At 43.4% G+C, this 24,959-nt stretch overlaps 1 protein-coding gene and 1 pseudogene across 2 annotated transcripts in view; one reads left to right on the forward strand and one right to left on the reverse strand.

Moving 5' to 3' along the window:
• Positions 1-24,341, forward strand: part of LOC146864031 (activated RNA polymerase II transcriptional coactivator p15-like) — a 133,083-nt gene extending 108,742 nt beyond the window's left edge. For both annotated transcript variants that reach the window (XM_085630739.1, XM_085630748.1), the window contains exon 5: positions 20,687-24,341. In XM_085630739.1, coding sequence (XP_085486865.1) covers positions 20,687-20,766 — 80 coding nt within the window. In that variant the 3' untranslated portion in view covers positions 20,767-24,341. The remainder of the gene's footprint in view (positions 1-20,686) is intronic.
• Positions 1,011-3,461, reverse strand: LOC146864032 (nucleolar RNA helicase 2 pseudogene; annotated as a pseudogene).
• Positions 24,342-24,959: the final 618 nt, after the last annotated feature.

Consider the following 24,959-nt stretch of genomic DNA (forward strand, 5'->3'; position numbering starts at 1 on the left):
TGGCCTGATATTCAACTCCCAGGCTCGGGAAGAGTCTGGGGAGATGTGTACTCCCAAATATTTGAAGCTGCATGTGGCTACTTGGAACCCCATTCTAAGTTCTGAACGTGGTAGCGACCGGTAAGATGATAGACTAGGTCCTTTTGCCTTAGGGACCCGAAGTCTCACAGAAGATTCTAAAGATTTGGAGCACACGGGTGTCAGACTCTCTAGCTAGCTCAAGAAAATGACAGCGTCGTTAGAGTAGTGCGCAACTCAATCTTCAGGACCTCCATCCATCGTCCAGCGGTTCTATGGCAAGCACAAAGAGCAGCTGGGAAAATGGACACCCCTGGTGTGTGCCCCGTCAAATGGGGAAGGGGCCGAAGAGGGCAGTACCCACTTATACATGGGCTGTAAGACATGTATAGAGGAGTTTGACATATTTCTGAAATTTAGGTCCAAAGCGTAGCCGGTGAAGGAGTGAGAATAAGTATCTCCAATCTACGAGTGAAATGCCTTTTCGATATCTGCAGTATTGCCCATGGACCCTCTAGGTGGTCTGCCAGGGCAACTGCATTATATACCCTATGGATGTTATGTCTCGTAGCTGTCCAGGGCATAAAGCCCACCTCGTCACAGTGGACCTGGGAGGGGATAACCAGGGCACAAGTCCTAAAAAAAGAAGTGGGGGGACGCCGATGTCACGACAGGAAGTGACATCACGAAAGGTGGCTTGCACCATCAGACTCATTGCCTCCCCTCGCTCACCCCTTAGATGCGATTGCATCAGAGAAGCCAGCGCGTGAGCAGCGTTCTCAATGAGCTCCGATCTCGCCCCAGAGAGGCCAATTAATGAATTTGTGGCTCCATTTGCTCCAATTATCAAGCTTCCGGTAAAATAAGTGGGGGGATGACGTCCACCCGCGTGGAACCCTGACTCGAGCCCTGGGGATAACCATAAGCAAGTGGTTGGCTAGAGCCTTGGCCAGGGTCTTGGCCTCCTTGTTTATAAAGAGATCAGACAATACCAGAAAATGGTAATAATCATGGGATGCAGCAAGTGGTAAAACCATAGAAATGTAACAGATTTTCTGTCCATAAAAATGAATAGTCGTGTTCATTCAAAGGAACAGACTGCTAATGAAATGCACTATCAAAGCTTCTTTTGTGGCCCCTGTTTTGATTTCTGAATGTGTTATTCCTGTGAAAGCCACCGCCTTGCCTTCGACCTCTGAAATCGGAGAAACTTCTTTCCCGTTCTTCTAATTCTGGTAAATCGATTGCAACAGTCAACTGCCATCGCCTCGTGTCTTTCCAGCGCTCCTGAATCGTTTTTAGATCAGCTGTGGGGATGTCAAAACACACACCCAGTTTCCCCTTCAAGAAACACATTCGGTTCACTTGATTGTCAATTTCATTGCCTAATTGCTCCTTCAGTTCTCGCCAGGCATAGCTCATGTTGTGCATCTCAGTTGAGCACTGCAATATCATGGTTACAAAGCCCGCGTCTGAGTTAAGCAAAGACCGCTGTTCTATGGCAGCGGCTCCAGAAATGTGAGCTAATGCCGCTGCCAAAGCCTCCACTGCTCCCTTCTCCTCTATCAGTTGCGCTGCAGATATTTTGAAGTGCTCAATGGCGGAAGGGGGCACAGAATCCAAGAATCTGATAGCATCTTTGCTTGAAGCTTTTATTATATCAGCCGCAGAAGGTACACCTACTCGTTTAAATGTCAAACCTGCTTTCTGCTCTACATATCTTAACTGCGATTCTTCTTTACGCTGATAGAAACAGATGCAAACCCCAGTGCGCCCAGCACGGCCTGTGCGTCCAGAACGATGAATATAAGAATCAACATATTTGGCGGAGAACACTGAATTACAAGGTCGACCTCAGGAATGTCTAATCCACGAGCAGCTACATTTGTTGCAACCAAAACTTAAAACAAGCCGTTTCGAAATCCTTTCAAAGTCACTTCTCTTTGCTTCTGTGGAATGTCACAATGTAAACACTGAGTATCCTGTTTAATGGAAGAATTCATAGTCAGTTCGCCGACTTCCTTTTTTGTTTCACAAAATACTATGGTACGCCCATGACTTCCACTGTAGACCTGAATGACATCACCTATGACTGCGGCTCTCTGAGACCAATGGCAGGCAACGGCCAAATGCTCTACAGTAGTTGCAGCCCTTTGAGTCCTCTTTCCAACAAGGTCAACTTGTTCATATTTTGATTTCATGTATTTACGAGCGACCTCATAAACCCATTGTGGACAAGTAGCAGAGAAAAGCAATGTTTGAGGATTATCTTCAGATTCTTTTTTGTACGCCACACTTAAAATCTCTTCAACTTGTTCAGCGAAGCCCATGTCCAACATCTGATCAACTTCATCAAGAACAACATGCTTTAGTTGTGAAAGATTAAGGTTGTGGTTCTGTAACTGGTCTTTGATGCGGCCCGGTGTACCAACCAATATGTCAATGCCATTTAGAATGCTATCAAATTGTGCACGATATGCTGTGCCACCATAGAAACAATCAACTGTGAGTTTTTTAGTAATGTCTTTAAAGTCTCTGGACACCTGAATGGCTAGCTCCCTTGTTGGAGTAAGAACAAGCACCTTGGGGGCTCTGCCTCTTTTCCGATCTTGGCCAACTCCTTGAAGTTTTTGAATCAATGGAATAGCAAAAGAGAAAGTTTTCCCTGTCCCAGTTCGAGCTTGAGCGACAACATCTTTACCACTATACACCGAATGGAATGTCTTTACTTGCACAGTAAACAAATGTTTTACTCCTCTTGCTTTAAGAAGACTGATGGTATCTTCAGAGATACTGAAATTAGAGAATGCACCTTCCTCCTGCTCTGCTGTTAGCTCCAGTTCGCTATCACTTTTATATTCTGTGCATGAGAGTTTATCTGCTGAATCTAATAGTGGCGGGGATCCATTGATGACTGAACTTTGCTTAGAACGTTCACATTTCAAGTGTCCAGTACTCTCCTTCCTTTGCTTTATGGCATTTCCAACATTCAAGTTCTCATCTACAAGTTCCTTTGACTTGCCGTCTTTTTTTTTTTTTTTTTCTTCTTCTGCTCAATACCACTGTTATACTCTCTGCTTTCTTCACCAGAATCTGAAAAGGATTTGGACTCATAGACTCCAATGCTTACATCTGTTCCTTGGGGACTTTGATCTTCCAACTGGCAGCTGCTATTTTCTTTTTTCATCTTCTTGGATTTAGGAGCTTTAAGGTCGTCAGAGTTATTTTCTTTAAGATGTTTTAACTTCTTTGACTTTTTATGTTCCTTTGACTTTTTCTCTTTGTTTTCCTTCTTGTGTTTTTTCCGCTTCTTTGACTCCTCTGAATATACCATGGCTGTCACGGCTTCCGCCACCGAGCTCTCGTCGTCCCGGAAGGTCCTGCTGGGCATTTTGACAACTTTAAACCTCCCAAATCCAGTAGCAGACACGCCTGTCCCGGGATTAGTGTGAAAGGCACCCTGTGGATTTCAGGTGGAAATCTTCCTTTGTTAGCCACTTCTTTTGAGATCTACCATCAGGGTTTCACAGAGCTTGCTTGCAAATAATTTAAAGAACTCATACTGGAAACCGTTTGGGCCCGGCGTCTTACCTGATTGGAGCTCACCCAGGTCAATAGTTGGCTCTTCAGAGGTCAGTTCTTCTTCAAGTGTTATACTGTCAGTCAACCAGAGGGTCCTGAGGGGCAGGTCTAACACAAACTGATTGATTTGCGTGTCAGGCAGATGGTCGCACGGACCGTATAGGTCTGCGTGGAAATGTGCAAATAAGTTTGCCATAGCTTCATCCCAAAAGACCCTGGAGCCCGCAGCATCCAACAAATAAAGGATATGGGAATGATGTCTTATATAGGAGCAGAGATGGTGGAGTAGTTTACTAGCTTTGTCCCCCCATTGATAGAGCTGAGACTAGGAGGCCAGCTACACTGTCTTGACCTCATCGAGCAAGAGAGACCCAGTTGGTATTCACCATGAAGTTTGTTTGAAGAGCCTGGGGTCTGGGACATGGGTGTAGCGTCTTCCTAACCTGGATTTGTGTCTCCAGTTCCTAGGCCATCTCCTGTTGTTTACATTTCTATGCAGTCAGGTAACTAATAATCTTACCTCTCAATGTCGGCTTCGGGCCTCCCACAAAATACCTAGGGACTGTACTGAGTGGCGGTTGTGAGTTATCGGGGAGGTGAGGGCCACATCCTGAAGGCACCATGTAGACAAGCTCCAGTGGAATGAGTGCATTGAGTGGGCCGTACCCAAGGTGAGAGTTACTGGGGAATGATCCAACAGCCCTTGAGGCATGATTTGTGCACCCAGAGCTCTATCAAGGTCAGTTTTCGAGAGAAGGAAATAATCCAAGCGGGAGAAGGTATTGTGTACCTCTGAGTAGAATGTATAGCCCCTGTCCTCTCAGTGGAACCCCCGCCACACATCAGCTAGGCCCAACACCTTTGAGAATGGTTGTATTAGGGTGTGGCAACTTGTGAGGCCATCTTCTCCCCCCTAACCCCGCCCCCGATACCTATCCATGTCCTGCTGTATCACGGCTTTCCAATCTCCTCTCACCACCAAGGGTCCCACCGCAAGAGTCCTCAGGGAAGGAGCTGGTGAGTGGGGACAGTGCGTAATCATTCAGCAGGGTCAGGGGTTCCCCAACAAACTGTCCATTGACGACGCATATTAATCCAGGTCTGTCTGTGGGGGTCCGTGGTCTCTGCTGAGATGCTTGGATTCCTGCGCCATGAGGAAAGTGAGCGGTTCCTGTGCCTTCCTCTGTTTCTCGTGCGTCGTGGAGGGCCCATCAGTCAAACCCCGGAGGGATGCCGTTGTTGCAGGAATTCTGCTTAGAAACAGAACTATGCCTAGGACCACAGAACATCAGTATGTAGGAATTGAGTCACCATACCACATCAGCACCTATAGACTCAAATCCAGACCAGCTCACAGTGCCTTATTTGCTCTCCTAACCTTTCCAGAGAAACCAGTAAATTGGCACCCCAGAACACAACATTCAGCGATCGCGGTGGTAGTGGCGGGCTATCACCTTTCATTCATACATATCCACAATAAACAGAAAAGAGACACGAAAAAAGCTTACAATATTTATTGAAACAATCGTGCTCTATTTTGTAATAACTGCGCTGCAAAAAAAAGACATATGCAGGTCAAAAATGTGATTATCATAATCAACAGACTGTACACAATGAAAAGCCCTGTCATATTGAAAGACAGATCTGCCCAAGCCTACCCTCACTATAGAAACAGTGTTATATTATAGATGTCTGGTATTAATGGGTGACCCCATACCTGGCATACAAAGGTAGTTGTTGTACATCTCCGGCAGCGGAGCTCTCTCTTGTCTCTGGACCTTTGCTCTGTGAGAATTTGTCCTGTCTCTTTGCAAAAGGACAAGCTTTTATGATGAAAATTGCATGTACAAAACAGCGTCTGGATGTAAAATTCAAGTTAAAAATGAAGATGAAGAGCCTCCAGGTATTAAAATTGAAGTTAAGTTTATTCCAGTAAAGTGATCCCATCCATCCAGCAGCCAATGTCAGGTGCAATTGACAGAAAACTACAGAAGCATCACCACACCAGGTTCTATCACCATGGTGCACCTTTAAACATAAGCAAGGTGACTGCAGTGATAAGTACTTATATGAACTGAGTAAATTCACAATATTACACCCCCCAACCCCCTATATACAAGACTAAAACAAAACAAAGCTACGAAACATTATGAAGAGACCGCACAAAATGAAACCGGTTACATCTGATAGTCATCAAACTTCAATGGTAATCTGGAGATCCTCTTGCTTCTTGAATCACAATCAATTTTGCTATCCACTGTAGAACTCGATCGAGAAGCAAATGAGGAAAAATCATCTACATTAACATTTTATTTTCTATTCCTAATAACAACCACTCTGTTTAGGTTCCAAATGCGCGAATCCTCAGTCTTGATAGCATTCGTCAATACATTGATAACCCTATGAGGTTTTTGAAACGGATTGGAAGTTTTCCTACCAACCGGAGCTCTGATCATGACCATGTCACCCACTTTCACAGAAGTAACCTCCACTGCTTTTCTTTGATCATACCCTATTTTACGTGCCTTTATTTTTACACTTTCTTTGAGCCACCAATCACTATCAGAGACCTTCACACCTCTTTTAGATTCAGTGTCATTGATCCAGAAAGGAGCAACCAATGTGTTGGCACTTCTTCCTTAAAATAATTCAAAAGGGGTGCGATCAGTAATGGCATGGGGAGAAACCCTGTAAATTTCAATTTTCCTGATAATTTCCTTTTTCCAATCTAAACTGTTTTGTTTGGCTAAATCAATGGTCTCTTTTAAAACACGGTTGAAGCGTTCCACCATGCCACTGCTCTCGGGATGGTATAGGGCACACCTCTTATGTTTGATGGAACACTTCAACAAGAACTCCTCCATTTCATTGGAGACCAATTGCGTTCCATTATCAGTTAATATGACCCCAGGAAGGCCTTCCCTCCCAAAAACCTCCCTGAGAAACTCTATCACATGCATTGTATTGATGCACACTATGATTCTTACTTCTGGCCATCTGGAATGTAAATCAATCAACACAAAGACATAGCTATCGCAACCACTACCGCAAATAGGTCCCAAAATGTCAAACGCCAACTCTTCCCATGGTTTCTTAGGCCGTTCCCTAATAACCATGGGTTGGACCCCAGGCTTCTGACATTTCTCACTCATACAACAAGGTATGCAATCCCTCACAAGTCGTTCCACATGCAAGTCCATTACTGGCCACCAATATGTAAGTCTTCATCTCTCTTTTGTATAAGACATGCCTGGATGACCTTTGTGTGCCATCTCAAGAAGTTCTTCACAAAGTGCAGTTGGTGGAACTAATCTAGTCCCCCCTAAAAATAAGGCCTTCACTCTCAGATAATTTGCCTTCACCAATCAATTCTTTCCACTTTCTTTTTCCATCCATTCAATGAGGTTAACTCAAGAAATTCTTTATCAATAGCACACTCTTCTCGCCATCTGCTTTCCTTCATTCCACCTGCCTCAATCGTACAAACCCATTCATTAAGGTGATCCTCTTCAGTATTGGCACTATCATCACTTTGTACCACCATCCTTGACAATGTGTCTGCAACACTGTTCTTGGCACCTGGTAAATACTCAACTTTTAAAGTGTATCCCTGAAGAGCTACAACCCATTTAGAGATTCTTCCTGAAATAGCATCAATCGCTTTTTTGTTAAAAACTTGACATAATGGCTTGTGATCAGTCCGTACTTCAAATTTCAAACCCCATAGCAGATTCTTGAGTTTCTTTATGGCCCAGTGCACAGCTAAGGCCTCTCTTTCAATGAATGAATATCGTAGTTCTGCACCTCTGAGACTTTGTGATAGGAACAAGATTACATTCTCCGTGTCCCCATCCTTCTGTTGCAACACAGCCCCCAAACCTTTCATGCTGGCATCAGTAATGAGGACAGCTCTTTCAGAGGGATCAAAACTCTTTAACCTGGGAGTTTCCATGAGCATACTCTTGACCGTAATGAATTCTTTTTCACAACCATCTGACCAGATGAAGTCCACACCTTTGCATAATAATTTCCGGACATCCCAGCAAAATTCTTCAAAAATTTGCTATAATATTCTGACATCCCAAGAAATGTCATTAATTCTTCCTTATTGGAAGGGGAAGCTAGATTATAAATGGTATTTACAAGTTCAGCCTTGGGTTGTACACCTTGACCAGAAATGGTGTGTCCAAGGTAATCTATGGATGACCTTTTGAATTTGAATTTGCATTTGTCTATTCTCACCGTTAACTCCTGAAATTTCTTAAAAACTTCCCTGAGTATCGCATCATGCTCTTCTTCATTCTTCCCATAAACAAGCACATCGTCTTGAGATATTTTCACACCCACAACTCCTTTCAATACCCTTTCTAACGCTCTCTGAAATACAGATGCTGCGGACACCAGTCCAAAAGGTAGTCTAATGAACCTGTTGGTGCCAATGGGCGTGATGAAAGCAGTTAGATCTTTGGACTTATCTTCCAGTTTTAACTGATGATAGGCAGATTTTAAGTCTACGGTAGAAAAAACATTAGCTCCCTGTAAAAGCATTAACATATCCGATATTTTTGGTAGCGGATACTTATCTGTGATGACCTGTTTAATTCTCTCAAATCGATGCATAGACGAAGACTTCCATTTGATTTTCGAGCGGCTACCACTGGCGCCAACCACCTAGTGCCTTCTACTTCCTTAATTATGCCATTCTTTTTTAGTTTCTCAAGTTCCCCTTTCATATCATCCCTCACTGATAGTGGCACACTGCGGACATTGCCAGCTACAGGTATTGCCCCAGGAATTAACCTTATGTTGTGAGTATAACCATGTAAGCAGCCCAACTCATCCTTAAAAGCATTATGAAACTCCCCCCTTGAGAAGATTTGCAAAATCACCATCACAATTCTGAGCCAATACATCATTAATTTGAATACCTTCTCTCAAGATAATGGGAGGATCACTGTTAGGATCTAACATCACTCCAAGATCTTTCTGGTGAAACCAACTGAGAATGCTGTCACCTTTATGTGAAACATATATTTTTCCTGAAACATATTTTTCCTGAAACATATCTGCCTCTGTACTCTATCAACCCGGAAAAATTACCCAATAGTTTTATGGGTTCTCCCCCATAGGCGCTAGGTCTTATGTCCGCTTTAAGCAGTTTTACATCCTTTGCAAGTTTATTTATAAAAAAATTGTTTTGATATTGTGATTTTTGCTCCCGAATCAAACAAAACACTAGTTAACTCACCTTCAACAGATATATCATCCAAGGGACCTTTCTTGCGATTATCAGAGACCTGAGAAACAATTTGTCCACAGTAACAGTCCGACTCATCATCACTATCACTATTGCTGTTATATGCAATACCAAGGACCTTTCCCTTGTTTTTCTTGACTTTGCAAACAGAGTTGAAATGTCCTACCTTTTTACAGCTTGAACATGTCGCCTTAAGTCCAGGACATTTTTTATCATTAGCCAAGTGATTCTCACTCCCACATCTATAACACTTAAGTCTTACATCTCTCACATTTTTCTTCTGTGCCTTTGCTAAAGTATCTTTCTTAAAATCTTTTTCTTTTGAATTGATTTTAACAGAATGAATAGTGTTATCTTTGTTCTCACGTTTAGTAATTATATCCACACATTTTAAAGAATGTTCTATCTGTTTGGCAATAGATATAACCTCCTCAAGAGTGAGTTCATCCTTTTGCCATAGATCACTTCTAACCTTTTCAACATTGCACCCCAACATGAATTGGTCCCTGAATCTTTCTTCAAGAGGAGCTCCAAATTTACATGAAGATGCTAACTTCCTAAGAGCAGTGACATAGTTTTCGACGGACTCCCCTTTATTTTGTGTCCTTCTACCAAAGTGATATCGTTCTAGAATGGTACTGACCTTAGGTAAATAGTGCTTATCAAGTTTCAAAATGCAAACCTCGTATTCATTCAGGGTTTGATCATTTACATCTGGCAAGTGGTCAAACACCTCTTGTCCCTCAGAGCCGAGGCAATGAAGGAGAAGAGTGGTCCTCCTCACAGCACTAAGATTAGTGCCACAAACTTTGGCGTACCTCTCAAAAACTTTCTTCCACTTCTGCCATTTGAACGCCAGGTGTGGAAAGATAGAATGGAGGAGTTGCCACATTTTGCATGATAGTATATCTTCTAAACACCAACGTGAGAATATAGCTAAGAACACTGTGAAGAAAAATATGTTCTGAAAGTTGTGTCTAACAAGTCAATAGAATAAAGTGTGTAAAGCTTATTTTAAACACAGCAATATGACTACAGTTCTGAGTTCTTGAATGATGTAAATCCACAATATTAATGAATAACAGGGTGACCAATAGGAAAGACGTCATCTAAAAGGTTTGTTAAAATTAATCCTGAAAGAGAATGAATGTTAAAAACACGTTGCTTATTTGTAAAAAGAGAAATAATGAAACATATGTAAATGAAATAAATAGATGTAAAATGTACAACATTCACCTACTCCAAAGTGAACAATCAAAGAGATGTTGCATAAGAGTACACAATAATGCAGAGCTGAAAGAAAAATGTTAAGTCAAAGCGTTACTGTAGCAAAACCACTAGATGGCACTGTGGTGTCAGAAACAACCAAAAATGTTACTTGAATTCGATCGACGTAAGGAATTCTTCTCTTCAGGCGAAAACTTCACAGTGAGAGTCTCTTGTCTGCATCGTGAACACCTGCTCAAAGATCGATGAACCGCATTGTGAAACATAATGTTTCAGATGTTGTCATGGTGTAATAATGCCGTTTTTATGAAGCATAGTGAAAAGATGAAATTGAAGAAGTCTCCCACGCTGCGTTTCGCATAACGTAACGAGATGACAAATCGAAATCCTAGAAGAAGAATAAAAAAAATTCTAGCTAACGCAACAAGAGTTTTCGATTCTATTAAGGACACAAATGCAATGATTATGCTTCTCTTTACTTTACTGTCAAACAGCAGCCAATGAACAACTTTAAACTGAGCATACCCCGGAAGTACAACCCCCTCCATAGTATGCACCAATCATTATCAGTCCATAGTGTATATATGGTCCATCATGCAGAAACTACTTCCTCTTTCTTTGCAAACAACTTGTAACACAGTCCACAAACTTGACTGTCGAACACTGGACATCACCGATTCCTCCATCGACGTGAGTCCCAACAATGGCCATGGAACTGTCACTCCAGATGCAGAGCCAAAGTCATCTGAGCCCTTTATGCCGGTTTGTTCTGTTCTCCTGAAACGAGAATATATGTCATAATATACCATTCAGAGAATGTATGCTTCAACAGAATGGGCGGGAAGAAACCCAAGAAAATTACATTACACAAAATTTCATCAACAGCAATATGAACAAAGTCCAACATCATAGTGAAAACACAGTTTCGAGGGTGGGATAATCATAGCCTTAATAGAATCGAAAATTCTTGTCGCGTTAGCTAGAATTAATTTTTATTCTATGTCAGTCCACGGAGGCTCAGATTATGCTAGTTTAAAGTTGTCCCTCCACATTAATAGCAACATCAACAATCGGCTTATGATAAAACGTTTTAAAAGTAGTATCAGAAGACCAATCCGCCGCAGCCATAATGTCTTCCAGACGAGTGCCTGTAGCAAAAGCCTTGGAAGCCATAGCTCCTCTCACTGAATGAGCACCAAAAGCTACAGTATCCATGCCTGCCAAGTTCAATAACCAAGTGACCCACCTGACTAAAGTTGCGGCAGTGACTGGTCGGTTAGGTCTCTGTAAAGGTATCAACAACTGTCCTGCGACATCATTTCTAAACTCCACGTGTACAATCCTCATAACATTTTAAACCTTGAACAACACACAATTTACTATGATGCCGAAAAGCGGGGTAGGAAATGCACCTAGAATTGGTTTAAGTTTGTCTCGAAATTGTGAACGAAACCCCGAAGGAGTGAATACTCTCCCCGCTAAATCCAGAGCCCGTACATCAGACACACGTCTACATAAAATCAAACATAACAATAAGGTCAATTTAGCTTATAATTGCTTACGGGATAGACCCTCATTAGCTGGCCAAGACCTAAGAAAACAAAGCACTACATCCACATCTCACAGCTGTGAATATCTTGGTTTTGAAGGGTTTACCAACCTCATACCTCTCACCACTTTACAGACCAAAGGATGTTCCCCCACTGGCTTTCCATCCACATGGGGATGACCCGCTGAGATAGCAGATCTAAAATTGTTCACCGTCCTACAGGGTAACCCTGTACTTGCCATCTCAGACAGGAAGTTAACGATCATATGGATTCTGGATGCCTTGGGATCCCCTTGCCGTTCAGTACACCAACTAACCCACTTACGCCAAGCTGATTCATATTGCTTGTGCGTAGCTGGGACCCATGATTGGGATAAGAAAAACAACGTGTACTACGACACTCCCAGCACTTGCCAACGTCTCCGGAAAGTTCACACGCCATGAGCGGTAACTGGTCTTGAAGAACCAGAGGATGCGGATGACCCAGAGGATCTGCCAAGATTTCAGGAAACGACAGCAGACATATTGGAGACGCACAAGAGAGCCAGCGCCGCTGGGAACCTTGCTTGTGCTCTCCAACATGGGGATATCAACATGACCTCCGCTCCCTGTCTGCGGATCTGCGCTAACACTCTCGGAATCATGGCGAACGGAGGAAATGCATACAGCATGTCCGTCGTCCATGACTGAAGGAATGCGTCCGAGTTGCTCGCCAGAGGATATGGTCTCCAACTGTAAAACAGAGGCAGTTGAGTACTGAGCCTGGATGCGAAGAGGTCTATCACACAAGGACCCCACTTGATGTTGAGTTGTCGGAAAATACTGGGGTGAAGACACCAGTCGCTGGAATCTCGAAGAAAAAGAGAATTCCAATCCGCCACCACATTGGAGCTGCCCAGAATGTATTCCGCCGTCACTGAAATGTGGTGGAGAAGACAGCAATGTCAAAAATTCTTGGCTATTTCCACTAGTAGTCGTGACCTGGTGCCCCCTAGTCGATTGATATACCGTACTGCTGAGACCTTGTCCATTCTCAAGAGAATGCAACAGCTGGCTTTCTGCGGGGAGTCCTGATCGCAAAAGAACCCGCCAGCAGTCCCAGACAATATATATGGAGACGCAGCTCTTCCGGGGACCATCTGCCCCCGTCTCCACCAAACCACACCGGGCTCCCCAGACCCATCTGCTGGCTTCCGATTCTATCACCACTTATGGGACTGACGCAAAAATGGCCTTGTCATTCCACGCATCCATGTGCTCCAACCACCAAGAAATTTCTGTCCTGGCCTCGTGACTCAACAGAATCTGTTCTGTGTAACTCAGGCCCTTGCGTAAGTGTAAGATCTTTAATCGTTGGAGTGCCCTGTAATGAAGGGGACCTGGGAAAATGGCCTGGATCGACGAGGCTAACAGGCCCACTAACCTGGCTAATGTCCGTAATGAAATGGTCTGAGAGGACAGCGCTCTCCTCAACTCCTTCTTGATGGCAACCCTCTTCTTCAGTGGAAGTAAAAGCTGTGCCGTCACCGAGTTCACTTGGAACCCCAAAAACTCCATCGACTGAGCAGGAGTTACGACCGATTTGTCGGAATTGATGACAAACCCCAACTCCTGTACGAGTTGTGTCGTCAATGCTAGATGTTGAAGAACTGTGTTCACACTCTGAGCCATTATCAGGATATCGTCTAAGTAGACTATAAGCCTGACCCCTTCCTCTCTTAAGAATTGAATCACTGGCTTTAGGAGTTTGGCGAAACACCACGGGGCGGACGATAGTCCGAATGGCAGAGCGGAGAATTCGTACCAGTTGTTTCCCCACTGGAATTGAAAAAAATGCCTGTGGGGAGGGAAAATAGGGACCGCTAAGTAAGCGTCTTTGAGGTCCAGCCTTACCATCCAATCCCCTTCCAAGAGCAAGTTCCGGAGTAAGTGTATGCCCTCCATCTTGAAGTGGCGATACACTACCCAAGAATTGAACTCTTTGAGATTCAATACCAGACGGAAACCCTGATCTTTCTTCAGAACAAGAAACACTGTGCTGGTGAACCCATGAGGGTGGGGCGTAGTTTTTACAATTGCCCCTTTCTGCATCAAAGCTGCCACTTCGCTGTCTATAAAAGATCTCTCTGTTCGGGAAAAATGTAGTGGTTGCGGCCTGTGTATTTGTTGAGGTGTGGCATAAAAGTCTATCTGAAAACCGAGTACTGTCTGCAGTACCCAAGGGTCGTACATTAGGGTTCTCCATTTGTGTTTAAACAAAGCAATCCGACCCTCCACCTTGACATCTCCACACTGAGGCAGAATTACCTGAATAGGAGGAATCTCTGCCGCTACCCTGTCCTCAGTAGCCTCCTTTCTGGAATCTGCCACGACCTCCACGATTTCTGGTGGGGTAAAAGTTGGACCTTTGGGCACCTCCTCTGCCTCTCTGCTCGGAACCTCTGGAGGCCGGATTGAGTCCACGACCGGGCACTCGACCTATGTAGTGACCGGCCCTGGTAAAAAGGTCAGCATTGAAAACTTTCTTAATATTGGCCTGGGCTTTATCCAAAGCAGAGAAAGTGGCGGCGTACTTGCCTAGTTCCCTCACAAACTTGTCGCCAAACAAAGGACCATTGGCCAGAGTGCCAGCTTCCGTGGATGCCATGTCTGCCAATTGGGGGTCTATGCGCATTAAAAATGACCGCCTGCGCTCTGTTGAGATTGCGCAATTGGCATTGCCCAAAAAACACAGGGCCCTCTGAGCCCATTCCAAAATTTCCGTCACATCTAGCGGCGTTTTAGTATCTTTAGCGTGCACCGCCGCATCCAGGATCTTAGTAATTGGGCCAGAGATATCTAATAGTGTATCCTGGCACCCTCTCCAGGCTCTATCCAGACCCTTCTTTGGGTCCTTAGAAAATTTCTTTAGAAAAGAGGCCATGTTAGGGTCCAATTCCGGGGTGTCAGCCACCTTACCCGTCAAGGCTGGTCTAGGACATTCTGAACGTAAAGTGGCACTCACTGTGTTCTCAAACCCTTGGCGAAGGTTCTCCTGGACATAATGTGCTACTTCCACACAAGGTACCCAGTCTGGAACGTGGGTGGATAATGTTTTAGGGATCAAACAGGAGATTTTTTATAGGAGGAGGTGTGGAAACATGATGAGTTTTGCTCTTCTTTTTTGCCGGTTTATGCGGTGCTATCGTGTCCTTGTCAGTGTCAGAGGTGTCTGGGGCAGGTAGAGATGACTCCTCTGTGTCCCCTGTCAACAGGGTGGAGTTTTTGGACAGAAAGGGTTCGCCGTAGGAACCATGATCAAGGACGGACGCCACCTGCGCAATGCTCCCCCAGAGGGGTGTCTAGATGTTGTGCCTAAAGCTGCCTGCATCTGGGCATTCCATAATTCTTCAGGGGTTCACCATACGGCTGTAGAGCCTTAATTAACGCCCTGTTCACAGAGCCCTGGACGTGGGTATCCAGGGCTTCTACCAACTGCTCCGCCAACTGGTGCTCTTGGGGCACCGCTTCATAGTCACCATAGTTATAATAATCAGCCCACTGGTCAGCCTCCTCGGCGTAGTATGCCATCGAATAATAGGAGGTGTGGAGGAGATATAGGGGGGGGGGAAGAACCCGAGGGTGATCACTGGCAGGAAGATGAAATATAAATTTGCTAGTTAAAGCCCTGACTACGCTGTCCCTGAAAGTGAAAGTATGCCTCACTGGCCCTAAGTCTACCTAACAAAACCAAAAACTGCCCAAAAGTTCTTATTTTTGCTGTGGAGGGAGCTACCCTTAACTTCCTCTAAGGCAGAGCCTTTGCAACGTTTATGCGCCCCGTCGGGCATTCAAGAGGCTGAGGGTTGAGCAGCCGCGCTCGCTGATGCGTGAGAAGCCGATCGGGACTGAAATCTCCGATCCGGCTTCTTGCGCATGCGCGAGCGTTGTGGCAATCAAAAGAGGCCTGGCCGCCCCACAAGCGCGCATCGCGCGTCTGCCTCGCTCCCGCTCCACTGCGCTGAAAACTGTCACACCAAACGCCGATGCGCTCCAATAAAATAACAGAACAGTGTCTGACAGCGCGCGGACAAGGCAACAAAGCAAATGTAACTTTTTCAAGCGCGCATGAAATACATAAAGAATGAAACATGCAAAACACTTAACTCGTTGCTGCTGCAGCAAAGAAAGAGGAAGTGGTTTCTGCATGATGGACCATATATACACTATGGACTGATAATGATTGGTGCATACTATGTAGGGGGTTGTACTTCCAGGGTATGCTCAGTTTAAAGTTGTTCATTGGCTGCTGTTTGCCAGTAAAGTAAAGAGGAGCATAATCTGAGTCTCCGTGGACGGACATAGAATCTCCGATGGATTACATTTACGAACGCGAAGAGTGGAGCGTTCGCGTTTCCAGGATACAGGTAAACAGGCACACGAGGAAACAATGGCGGTTAGGAAGCGGTTGAATATTTGATTAATGCAGTTCAGTTATTCCACTGAGATAGCAAAGTGTTACAATATCTTTCGGATTTTAAGTTTAACCCCTTCGCTGCTAGGCCTTTTCCCCCCCTGTGCTAAGCCTTTTTTTGGCTATTTGAGGTAGTGCGCGCTTACGCCCCTGTAACTTTTGACCACATAAGGTATCCACTCCAAATTTGCGTCCTTTTCTTCCAACATTATGGGGATTCTAAAGGTACCCAGGGTTTGTGGATTCCCCTGTTGGGGTCCCAGAAATTAGCCAAAATACAGCAATTTATTTATTTTTGGGGGGGGGGGGAATGGGAAAAATGGGCTGCATATGAAAGCGTCTGGGTTTTTCTCTGCAAATGGTATCAAAAAAGGGTTTGAGGGGCTGAAATCACCGTTTTCCCAGCTTTTAGGGAATGACAGACTTTTGTCAGAAAACCAACAGTTTTGGCATTTTTCTGGGACATAGCCTTTTTTTGCTATTTTTTGTGCTTTCAACCTCCTTCCAGTTAATGGTAGAAATGGGTGTGAAAGCAATAATGGATCCTGGAAAGCTATACATTTTAGAAAAGTAGATACAATTCTGAATTCAGCAAGGGGTCATTTGTGTAGATCCATCAAGGTTTCTTTATAGAAACTAACAGTTAAATAAAGGAAAAATTGAAAATTAGTTGAAAAAAACCGCCTTTTGTGTCAACGTTTTTACCTGTAACTTCTTATAATTATGACAGCTGTTTGAAAGCAATATATCGTTACATCCGCTGGACCTTCCTGGTTGTGGGGCTATATAGGACTTGTAGGTTCACCAAGAACCCGACGAACCCAGAGTAAAAATCTGAGCAGCAATGTGCAATGGTTTTTTATTATGTTCCGGGAGTATAGCAATTATTGTGGGAAAATGTATACATGGAAAAATCGGTATGAAAGACACCTATGTATTTCTGCAATGGGAACAAATTATAGAGTGTAGAAAAAGTACATATATGCACATTTTCGAATTTGGGAATACTCATACTAGCATGAGAATTATCGGTCATTTTTCAAAATGACTTCTTTTTTACACAATGTCTTTCTTTTGGAAGGCAGAAATGCATCAAAAATCAATATGTAATAACAGTTGCTTTACAAATCTGAATTACCCTAAGTCTACAGATAAAAATGGTACCTCACTTGTGTGGGTAGGCATAGTGCCCACGACAGGAAATGGCTTAAAACCCAAAGGGAACACACCACATTTTCACAATGAAAATTTACCCTTTTTTGTGAAGTGTCTAGCAGTAATTTTTGAAAACTAGCTCTGCCGGCACATAAGGAAACATAGCAAACCTATACATTTTTGAAAACTACACACCTAGGGGAATCCAGGATGGGGTGCCTTGACTGCCTACCACCAGGTTCTGTTACCCAGAATCCCTTGCAAACCTAAAAAATTGTCCAAAAAAACACATTTTCCCCACATTTCTGTGGTGGAAAGTTCTGGAATCTGCGTGGATCCACAAATTTCAACCCACCCCCCATTCCCCAAAGTCTTACGAGAAAAATGGTAACTCACTTGTGCGGGTCGGCCTAGTGCCCGCGACCGGAAACGGCGCAAAACGCAACGTGGTCACACCTCAATTTCGCAGTGAAAAATTACCCTTTTTTGACAAATTGCCTAGCTGTCGTTTTTGAACCCTAGCTCTGCGGGCACCTTGGGAAACCTACCAAACTCGCATATTTCTGAAGACTAGACACCCGGGGGCTTCCAGGGAGGTATGGCTTGCATGGATCCCCCAACGTTTCCTTACCCAGAATCCCCTGCAAACCTCAATTTTAGCTGAAAAAATCACTTTTTTCACACATTTTCGTGTGGGAAAGTTGTGGCATCACCAGGCTCACTCAAATTTCCCACCACCCAGCGTTCCCCCAGGTCTCCCGGTAAAAATGGTGCCTCACTTGTGTGGGAGGCCTAAGTACCCGCGACATAATTGCTCCCCTAAGGGGAGCAATTCTTGCCCAAGGGGCCGCTCCCCGACACACAAAAAAACATCCCTGGTGGCCCAGTGGGGCACACACACCTTTAAATTATAAAAATAAATAATGGATCAGGGGCAGACCCAAGTCTGGGAGTTGCCCAAGGGGCCACTCCCAGACACAATTTGGGCTTTAAATAAAATAAATAAAAATCCCTGGTGGCCCAGTGGGGGCACACACACCCTAAAATTATATAAATAATTAATGGATCTGCCCTCCAAAGGGGGGGCGGACCCAACGACATACAAGTCACCCCCAAGGGGCCGCTCCCCGACACAATTTGCCAAATAAAAAAATAAAGCATTCCTGGTGCACGATCGCTCCCCAGCGCGATCGTGTAGCAGGAATGCTTTTTAAAAAGACATCGGAGGAAAGGAAAACCCTTTCCTTTCTTCCGATGCCTTTTTAAAATTGACGTGGTGGGGGAGGCAGGGGAAGCCCTTCCCCGGTACAGACCGGGAGATCGGTGTCCCACGGGGGGAGCGCTAGCGCGTCCCCCGTGGGTGGGTGTCACGACAGCCGGGAGCCGTCATGAGCACAGTCCCACTGTGACTCATGACGGCTCCCGGCCGTCGTGAGCACAGAAGGGGTTAACTCAGAAATAAACAGGCCTTTGCAACACAGCGGCATCTCTCTGATAAATGAAGTTCACAAGTTCAGCAGTTTTGGTAGAAGCACAAATCGGCCAACAGCAAAATGTGTTTTCTAACAGTAACAAAAATGCTTTCCACTTGTGAGTCACACAGAAGTTACCATACCACGGCCGGCAGCATAGTCATGTCATTACTCTAACATAGCGTAGCGGACATGCCTATTGGAAAAAAACTCCGCTACTAGCGCTCTGTTGTTATGGTGTGCTGAATAGTAGTGGAAATGCACGAATTATCAAAATAACAAAATGTCCATGAATTATCACCAAGAAAGTAATACTGATGTGTGGCCGCATGCAGATTGAAAAGCACAGATACTAGTCCTTTGCTGGCACAAAGAATAGGAGTGAAAATGCACTAATTTCCCCCCAAAAATGTCCATGAATAATCACTCCAAAGTAATGTCGATGTCAATATTACACTAGATTTTTCTATTATATTTAGGTGTTAGTGTCCGACCACCGAGAAAACAGAGCACAATAATTTTCAACCTTGTATGAAATGTTCAATCTTAATTCTAGCAGAAGATCCAAATAACAAAACATGTGCAGCCTATTTGAAAAATAAATGTGGTGTTCTCTTTTGTAACGTGGCAAAGCAAATGCTGGCTATTACGTGCAGTTAGGCTAACATAAGAGAGAAAACGCATTGGGCCTCAAGAAAATACACAACACCATTTGTCAAATGGGTAGGGGTGCGGTCGAAGCCGACACGGCTGGTCGGTCCACTGGAAGACTTCGGAGTCTCAAAGAAGAAGGTTTTGGATTCAAAGATCACTTGGAGTTTAGCATCAAACAACAACATATTGTAAATGTTGAGGCTGCGGAGCTTCTTCTTCGAGGAATGAGTGACCTTGGTCTTGGACTAGCTTGTTGTAATTCAGGAATAGCATGATGTGGTGAGATTGAAACCGGAGTGAGTCCTGCGAACAAACGTGACGGAGTGAAACCGGAGTGAGTCCTGCGAACAAACGTGACGGAGGATAGCATCCTTATGTAGGTAGTTGAGGATGCATGCAATCGGGTGGGCGCCCCCAGGGGTGGTCCCTTAGCCAGAGCTCCGTGTGCTCTCTCAATGACAAAACAGGAGAATAAGGAAGCAGCGGGCATGGTAGAACGGATCCATTGGTTTAGGAACTTTCGTGTGAGAATCCTTTTCAGCCTTATGGGAAACCCACGAAACGAAGGTTATTTTGGTGGGCCAGCCCTTTCACTTCTTCCACTCTCACGACTAGGCCCCTGGAAACAGAGGATACGTGTGAAAGTTGTTTTTTTTCATCTCAGATATCGCATTCTCAATAGTGGAGAACCTAGTCTGTGCTTCTGTGATCCGGTCAGCTGCCTTACGCAAGTCTTGACTCAGTTACATGACTTCGGATCCCACCGCGCCTATCTTCGCCTCCAGAGTAGTGCTTGATTGATTTATCCCCTCCAGCGCAAGGTGTCCGAGTTTGAATGTGCCAATTAGGAGTATAGACAATATCTACATATTACACGGGTCTGACCTCATTCACTGGGCATTGGACAGCAGTGTTCCAGTGCACAGAGTAAAACAAAAACGTAACATCGGACCAAACCAAAATAATTGCCTTGATCATGCTAAATATAGACATTTACTTTCTGAAATCTGTAAGCACCACAGAGCAGTATGTGCAGTGTAACGAGGGATTATACTTCGTGTATTCATGAGAATTTTACTGAACTGATGCAAGTTTTACCCACATTGTGTTCAATGTGCTCTGTATTGTAGCTAGGTAATACGTTTCTATATTTGGAATTTGTAGTCTGATTCCTCATGTCTGGCAAGCTTTATAGAGCAATGTAAAATTAAAGTACTGCGCGGTTCATTGTTTTCCTCTGCAGTGTTGCTTAAGTGTGTTATATGTTCAAACAAACCTTAATTATATAAACCTAAACTAGTTTCTTTGTTGCATTACAGGGATTTCTCTGAACCCAGAGCAGTGGAATCAGCTGAAGGAACAGATATCCGAGATTGATGATGCTGTAAAAAATCTGTAAACCATGCACAATGCGTGCTCCGTTTTAGAAGTTTTAAAAGGACTTTTTACTTTGACTTTTGTTTTCTATCTTTTTTTAAAAACATGTAAAGGTTAATATTGTGCAGTAAGTTTGCACCGAGTGAAACTTGTTTGTGTGTAACCATCATGAATATTCACCTACTTCCCTACCCTCATCCGGTGAAAACTGGATATTGATTCATGCATAGTGATTTTAAAGATTTCAGGATAGAGGTCGGGTATGTTTACGTGAGACATCTTAAATATTTATCCATTAATTAAGTATGAGATAGTGCAGGATGCCCTGAGTTGCATTTCCTCACTAAAGCCATCCATTTTCACCATTTTGTATGCTGACATTCCAAGATGCTTGTTTACAGGCTTGCATTTACACCATAGGTGGGTGTAGACTACAAAAATATTACTGTTATCTCCCTACTACACACTTCAACAATGTGCGTTATCTGAGTGTTTGGTAAAGATATGGTGCCTCTATTGGAAAATGTTATTTTGATTGAAATGAGGCATAGTCCACACTATGATGTATGCCATGTAGAAAGTTATGTGCAAATATTTCCACAGCTTGTTGGTTAAGCCTAGTTCACATAAGGATGAGGTCCATTGTTATTTGACAATGTAGTGATGGAGTCCTCCCCCCCCCCCCCCCCCCCCATCCCCTTTGTTTTTTATTATACTGGACGATTGGTAGGATGGATGGGGCAGAGGGACCGGCAATGTACCTGGCGTAGTACAAGAACCCTGGAGATTTATTGTGAGCTGGATCTGAAATTGTTAGTTAAACAAACAACTTGTCATAGGTTTTACCCTCAATCTGCAATTGTACTTTAATCTGATTTCTTATTTGAATTTGCAAACTATTGGTTGACAACCATTTCATCTAACCCTACACTTTTCTGTGATCTGTAAATTAAAAGTGAGCATGACAGCCACTGATAATATTAACATTATTTCTGATCGGACATTCATCTCATGTAAGATTACAGAAAACAGAATAAAGGATTAAAGAAGATGTATTGAGTTTGGCCTAGTTCAACAGCATGATCAGACAAGTTGTTTTATCAGAACTGAAAATGGAAGATTTGATGTCTTCTGCCATCTCATGCCCCTCACTACAACTAGTGTGTTTCTTTGTGCCTGACCTTTAAGGGGAGTGTAGGACACGGAGATCGCATCACGTGTATTGGAAATTCAGTGTGATGTTGAGATTTTCTAGAAATGCAAATCATAAGCAACTGCTGTAGTCCTACCCAACTGTATGTGCTGGGACACTCAGCCGAATAGCTGTGCGCTCTACATATACCCTGGTAACATAACATATCTGGGTATGTAAAATAGTTGCAGCACTGTATCATATACATATAGCTCTTGGTAATGTATAGACTTGCAAAAACATGATGAAAGCTCCCTTCTTTTAGAAAATAGTGCTTGAGTTAATCATTTTATAATCAAACATGTACTTCATTAATAAAACTTTATGTACTAAATCAACTCTTGCGTAGATATTCAATGAGTTCTATCTAATTAAGCTCTCACCAGTCCACAAAGTGACTAGAATAATTTGATATCGAAATGGTCTTACATTTCAAATTGCCCTTTCTCTTTTTTGGCTCTGTGAGGTAGAGCTGTAACTGTGAGGGTGGTCAGTAGGTGGAGCATGGATGTCTGCTGTCAAATTTGTACACGGAGTTTAGTATGTTACTTTGAATTAAAAAAAAGTGATTAAAATCTTTTTCGAATGTGTGATTATACTTTAAAAAAAATATAATCTTAATAGTTTTGAGATGTACTTTTTGCTTCTACCCCTTCCCTTGCACACTTCTGCAACACTCCTCGCTGCCCCGACTTTCCTACAAGCCTCATCACAGTACCTTATCTCTCCTCTGTCGTCCATTACCAATGATGGGAATATCCTCACGTTCCCCATTTTCCTCTTTCTCTTCTTCTGCACAATATATTATAAAACTCCAATGCTGTAGAATGCTTTGTTGCTTAATTGGTATGTTAATTCTATAGGAGACGTACATCTGCTACAAGTCATAGCACATAGAATTATGTTGTAAAAAAAGTGCTACCAATGAAAAGCTACTTTGTCTTATTTGCAATAGTGCAAAATGCAAACATAAAGGGCCCAATTACGATGACTTGCGGACAACACTGTTGCGGTTTGGAACCTTAGGTCAGTGGTTCCAACCACATGGTTACTGTACGACCGCCCATAGGGCGGTTGCAAACATCCATTTTCGAATGGAAGCTTATGCGGCGGGCAGAAAAAGCCTGTAGCACAAGCTTCCATTAAAAATGGATGTTTCTGAAAATCCCTGCACCGCGTGGCAGGCACCATGCAGTGCCTGCCACACGGTGCAGGGATGTTTAGGGGGCATCCCATTGCGGAGGGTCAGGGGAAATTGGACCCTGTTAGGGGCCCCCAATGTCGCTTTCCAACATTCTTTCTATGTCAGAAAGGCCGACATTGAATGGCTGTTGGAAACCAACATTGTAATCCTAACGGAGCAACTGTAGTCATCATGGGAATGTGATGACTTTCTGAAGCACCGACTAGCTCCTTGAGCACGTCGGAATCGCTGTAGATTTAACTCCGACCACCGTCATCCTAATATGTTGGTCGCACCGGAGATCTATTATGTCAGACGGAAAGCCTCCCACCGCTGGTCGGTTGCTTTCTGCCCATCATCACAATGAGGCCCACAGTGTCTTATCCCTTGTTATGTTATATCATTTAGAGGTTACTTAAAGAACGCTTGTTCAACATAGGTTTCGTGGCTCTAGACCAGTAGAATAAAGAACCTAACCTGAGAAGTGGTCTAGAAGGCCTGACTTTGGGATTACTAAGGTCAGATCTGAATTTGAGTGAATAAAAACATGTTTGCTATTTTGGATATTATGAACACATCTGCATTAAAATGACAACATTGCACTTAACAGAACAGTTTTTTTCTGTGTGGACACACCGAGGCCCAAATAAGGTCTCAACTGCTTTTTTTTATTTTTGGAAGCAGCCATGTTTTCATTCTTCTGTTCACCGCATGGAACCAAAAAGTGCACATGTAATGCTTTGTATTGCCATTCTGACATTTCAGAAGCTTGCAACATTCAAGGCTTTTCCTGCCTTGTAACTTCCATTGTTTTGTAACTAGTTTGTACTGCCACATGCAATGACATTAGAGTAGAATAGGACACATTATTATGCAGTTAGGGGGCTGGTGATAGAATGGAGGCATTAGATGACGTATAATTCTGTATTGTGATTTATCAACTCTTTGTTACATTTGATCACCTTATGCTGACTGCGATTTCTATTAACTTCCGTGGTAAATTCGGTTATATATTAGCTAAGAACTCTGGAGGTGAGCCAGGCTTCTGATTCATTGGCTGTTTGTTTTATGTTTTTGACTTAAAATATTTTTTGCCTTGACTTCCTGTTGTTTACTGCTTCATTTGATTACTAATTCCCTATACTGATTTATTATGTATCTACTTTTTACCTTTTGTATTGCCCTTGACTTATTTTAATAAACCTTTATGGTTTTCATTTTACTTCTGACTCTTGAGGATTTATTTCCTTGAAATGCTACTTTATTGATTTGTATTTGGGTGCTGCTTAGGGACACATTGCCTTATTCATGCTTGAGGTTTAACACCTTCCCGACCCTGCAGAAGTGCTTTATTTGACAACATAGCGCCAACACTAATAAGTTAGTTGTGGTGGAATGCAATGTTCTTGTGGTACAGTATCATGTTACTTGTTTATTCTTTGAATGCTGGAGACAGTTCATGCCAGACTCTATGAACAGTACAGACCAGTTTAAATTGAACATGTTCTCTGATAGTGGAGGCGATCGGCATGAGAGAAGCTTGAGTCTCTGATGACAAAGCAAACTGCCTCATTTTGAATATGTATTGATTTTTCTCAGTAATTGTAAGCGTTAGGAGCAGGTAGAATACACTGAGGCTACATGATCATTCTTGGACAAATCTTAGTCAATTTTCACAAATGTATTCAGGTTAGGGAGATCCTTAGGGAGCAGTAGGTATATAGCCAAAGGTGTGTTTCCCATTAACCACTAGGACCTCAGTTTTGTCCGTTTAATTTAAGCATGTTACTGACCATCCAATTCCATGCATTGCTGTAAAGAGTGGCTGAAGTTAAATCGC

The sequence above is a fragment of the Triturus cristatus genome, chromosome 2_1 (genome assembly GCF_964204655.1).
Source record: "Triturus cristatus chromosome 2_1, aTriCri1.1, whole genome shotgun sequence".
Taxonomy (NCBI): Eukaryota; Metazoa; Chordata; class Amphibia; order Caudata; family Salamandridae; genus Triturus; species Triturus cristatus.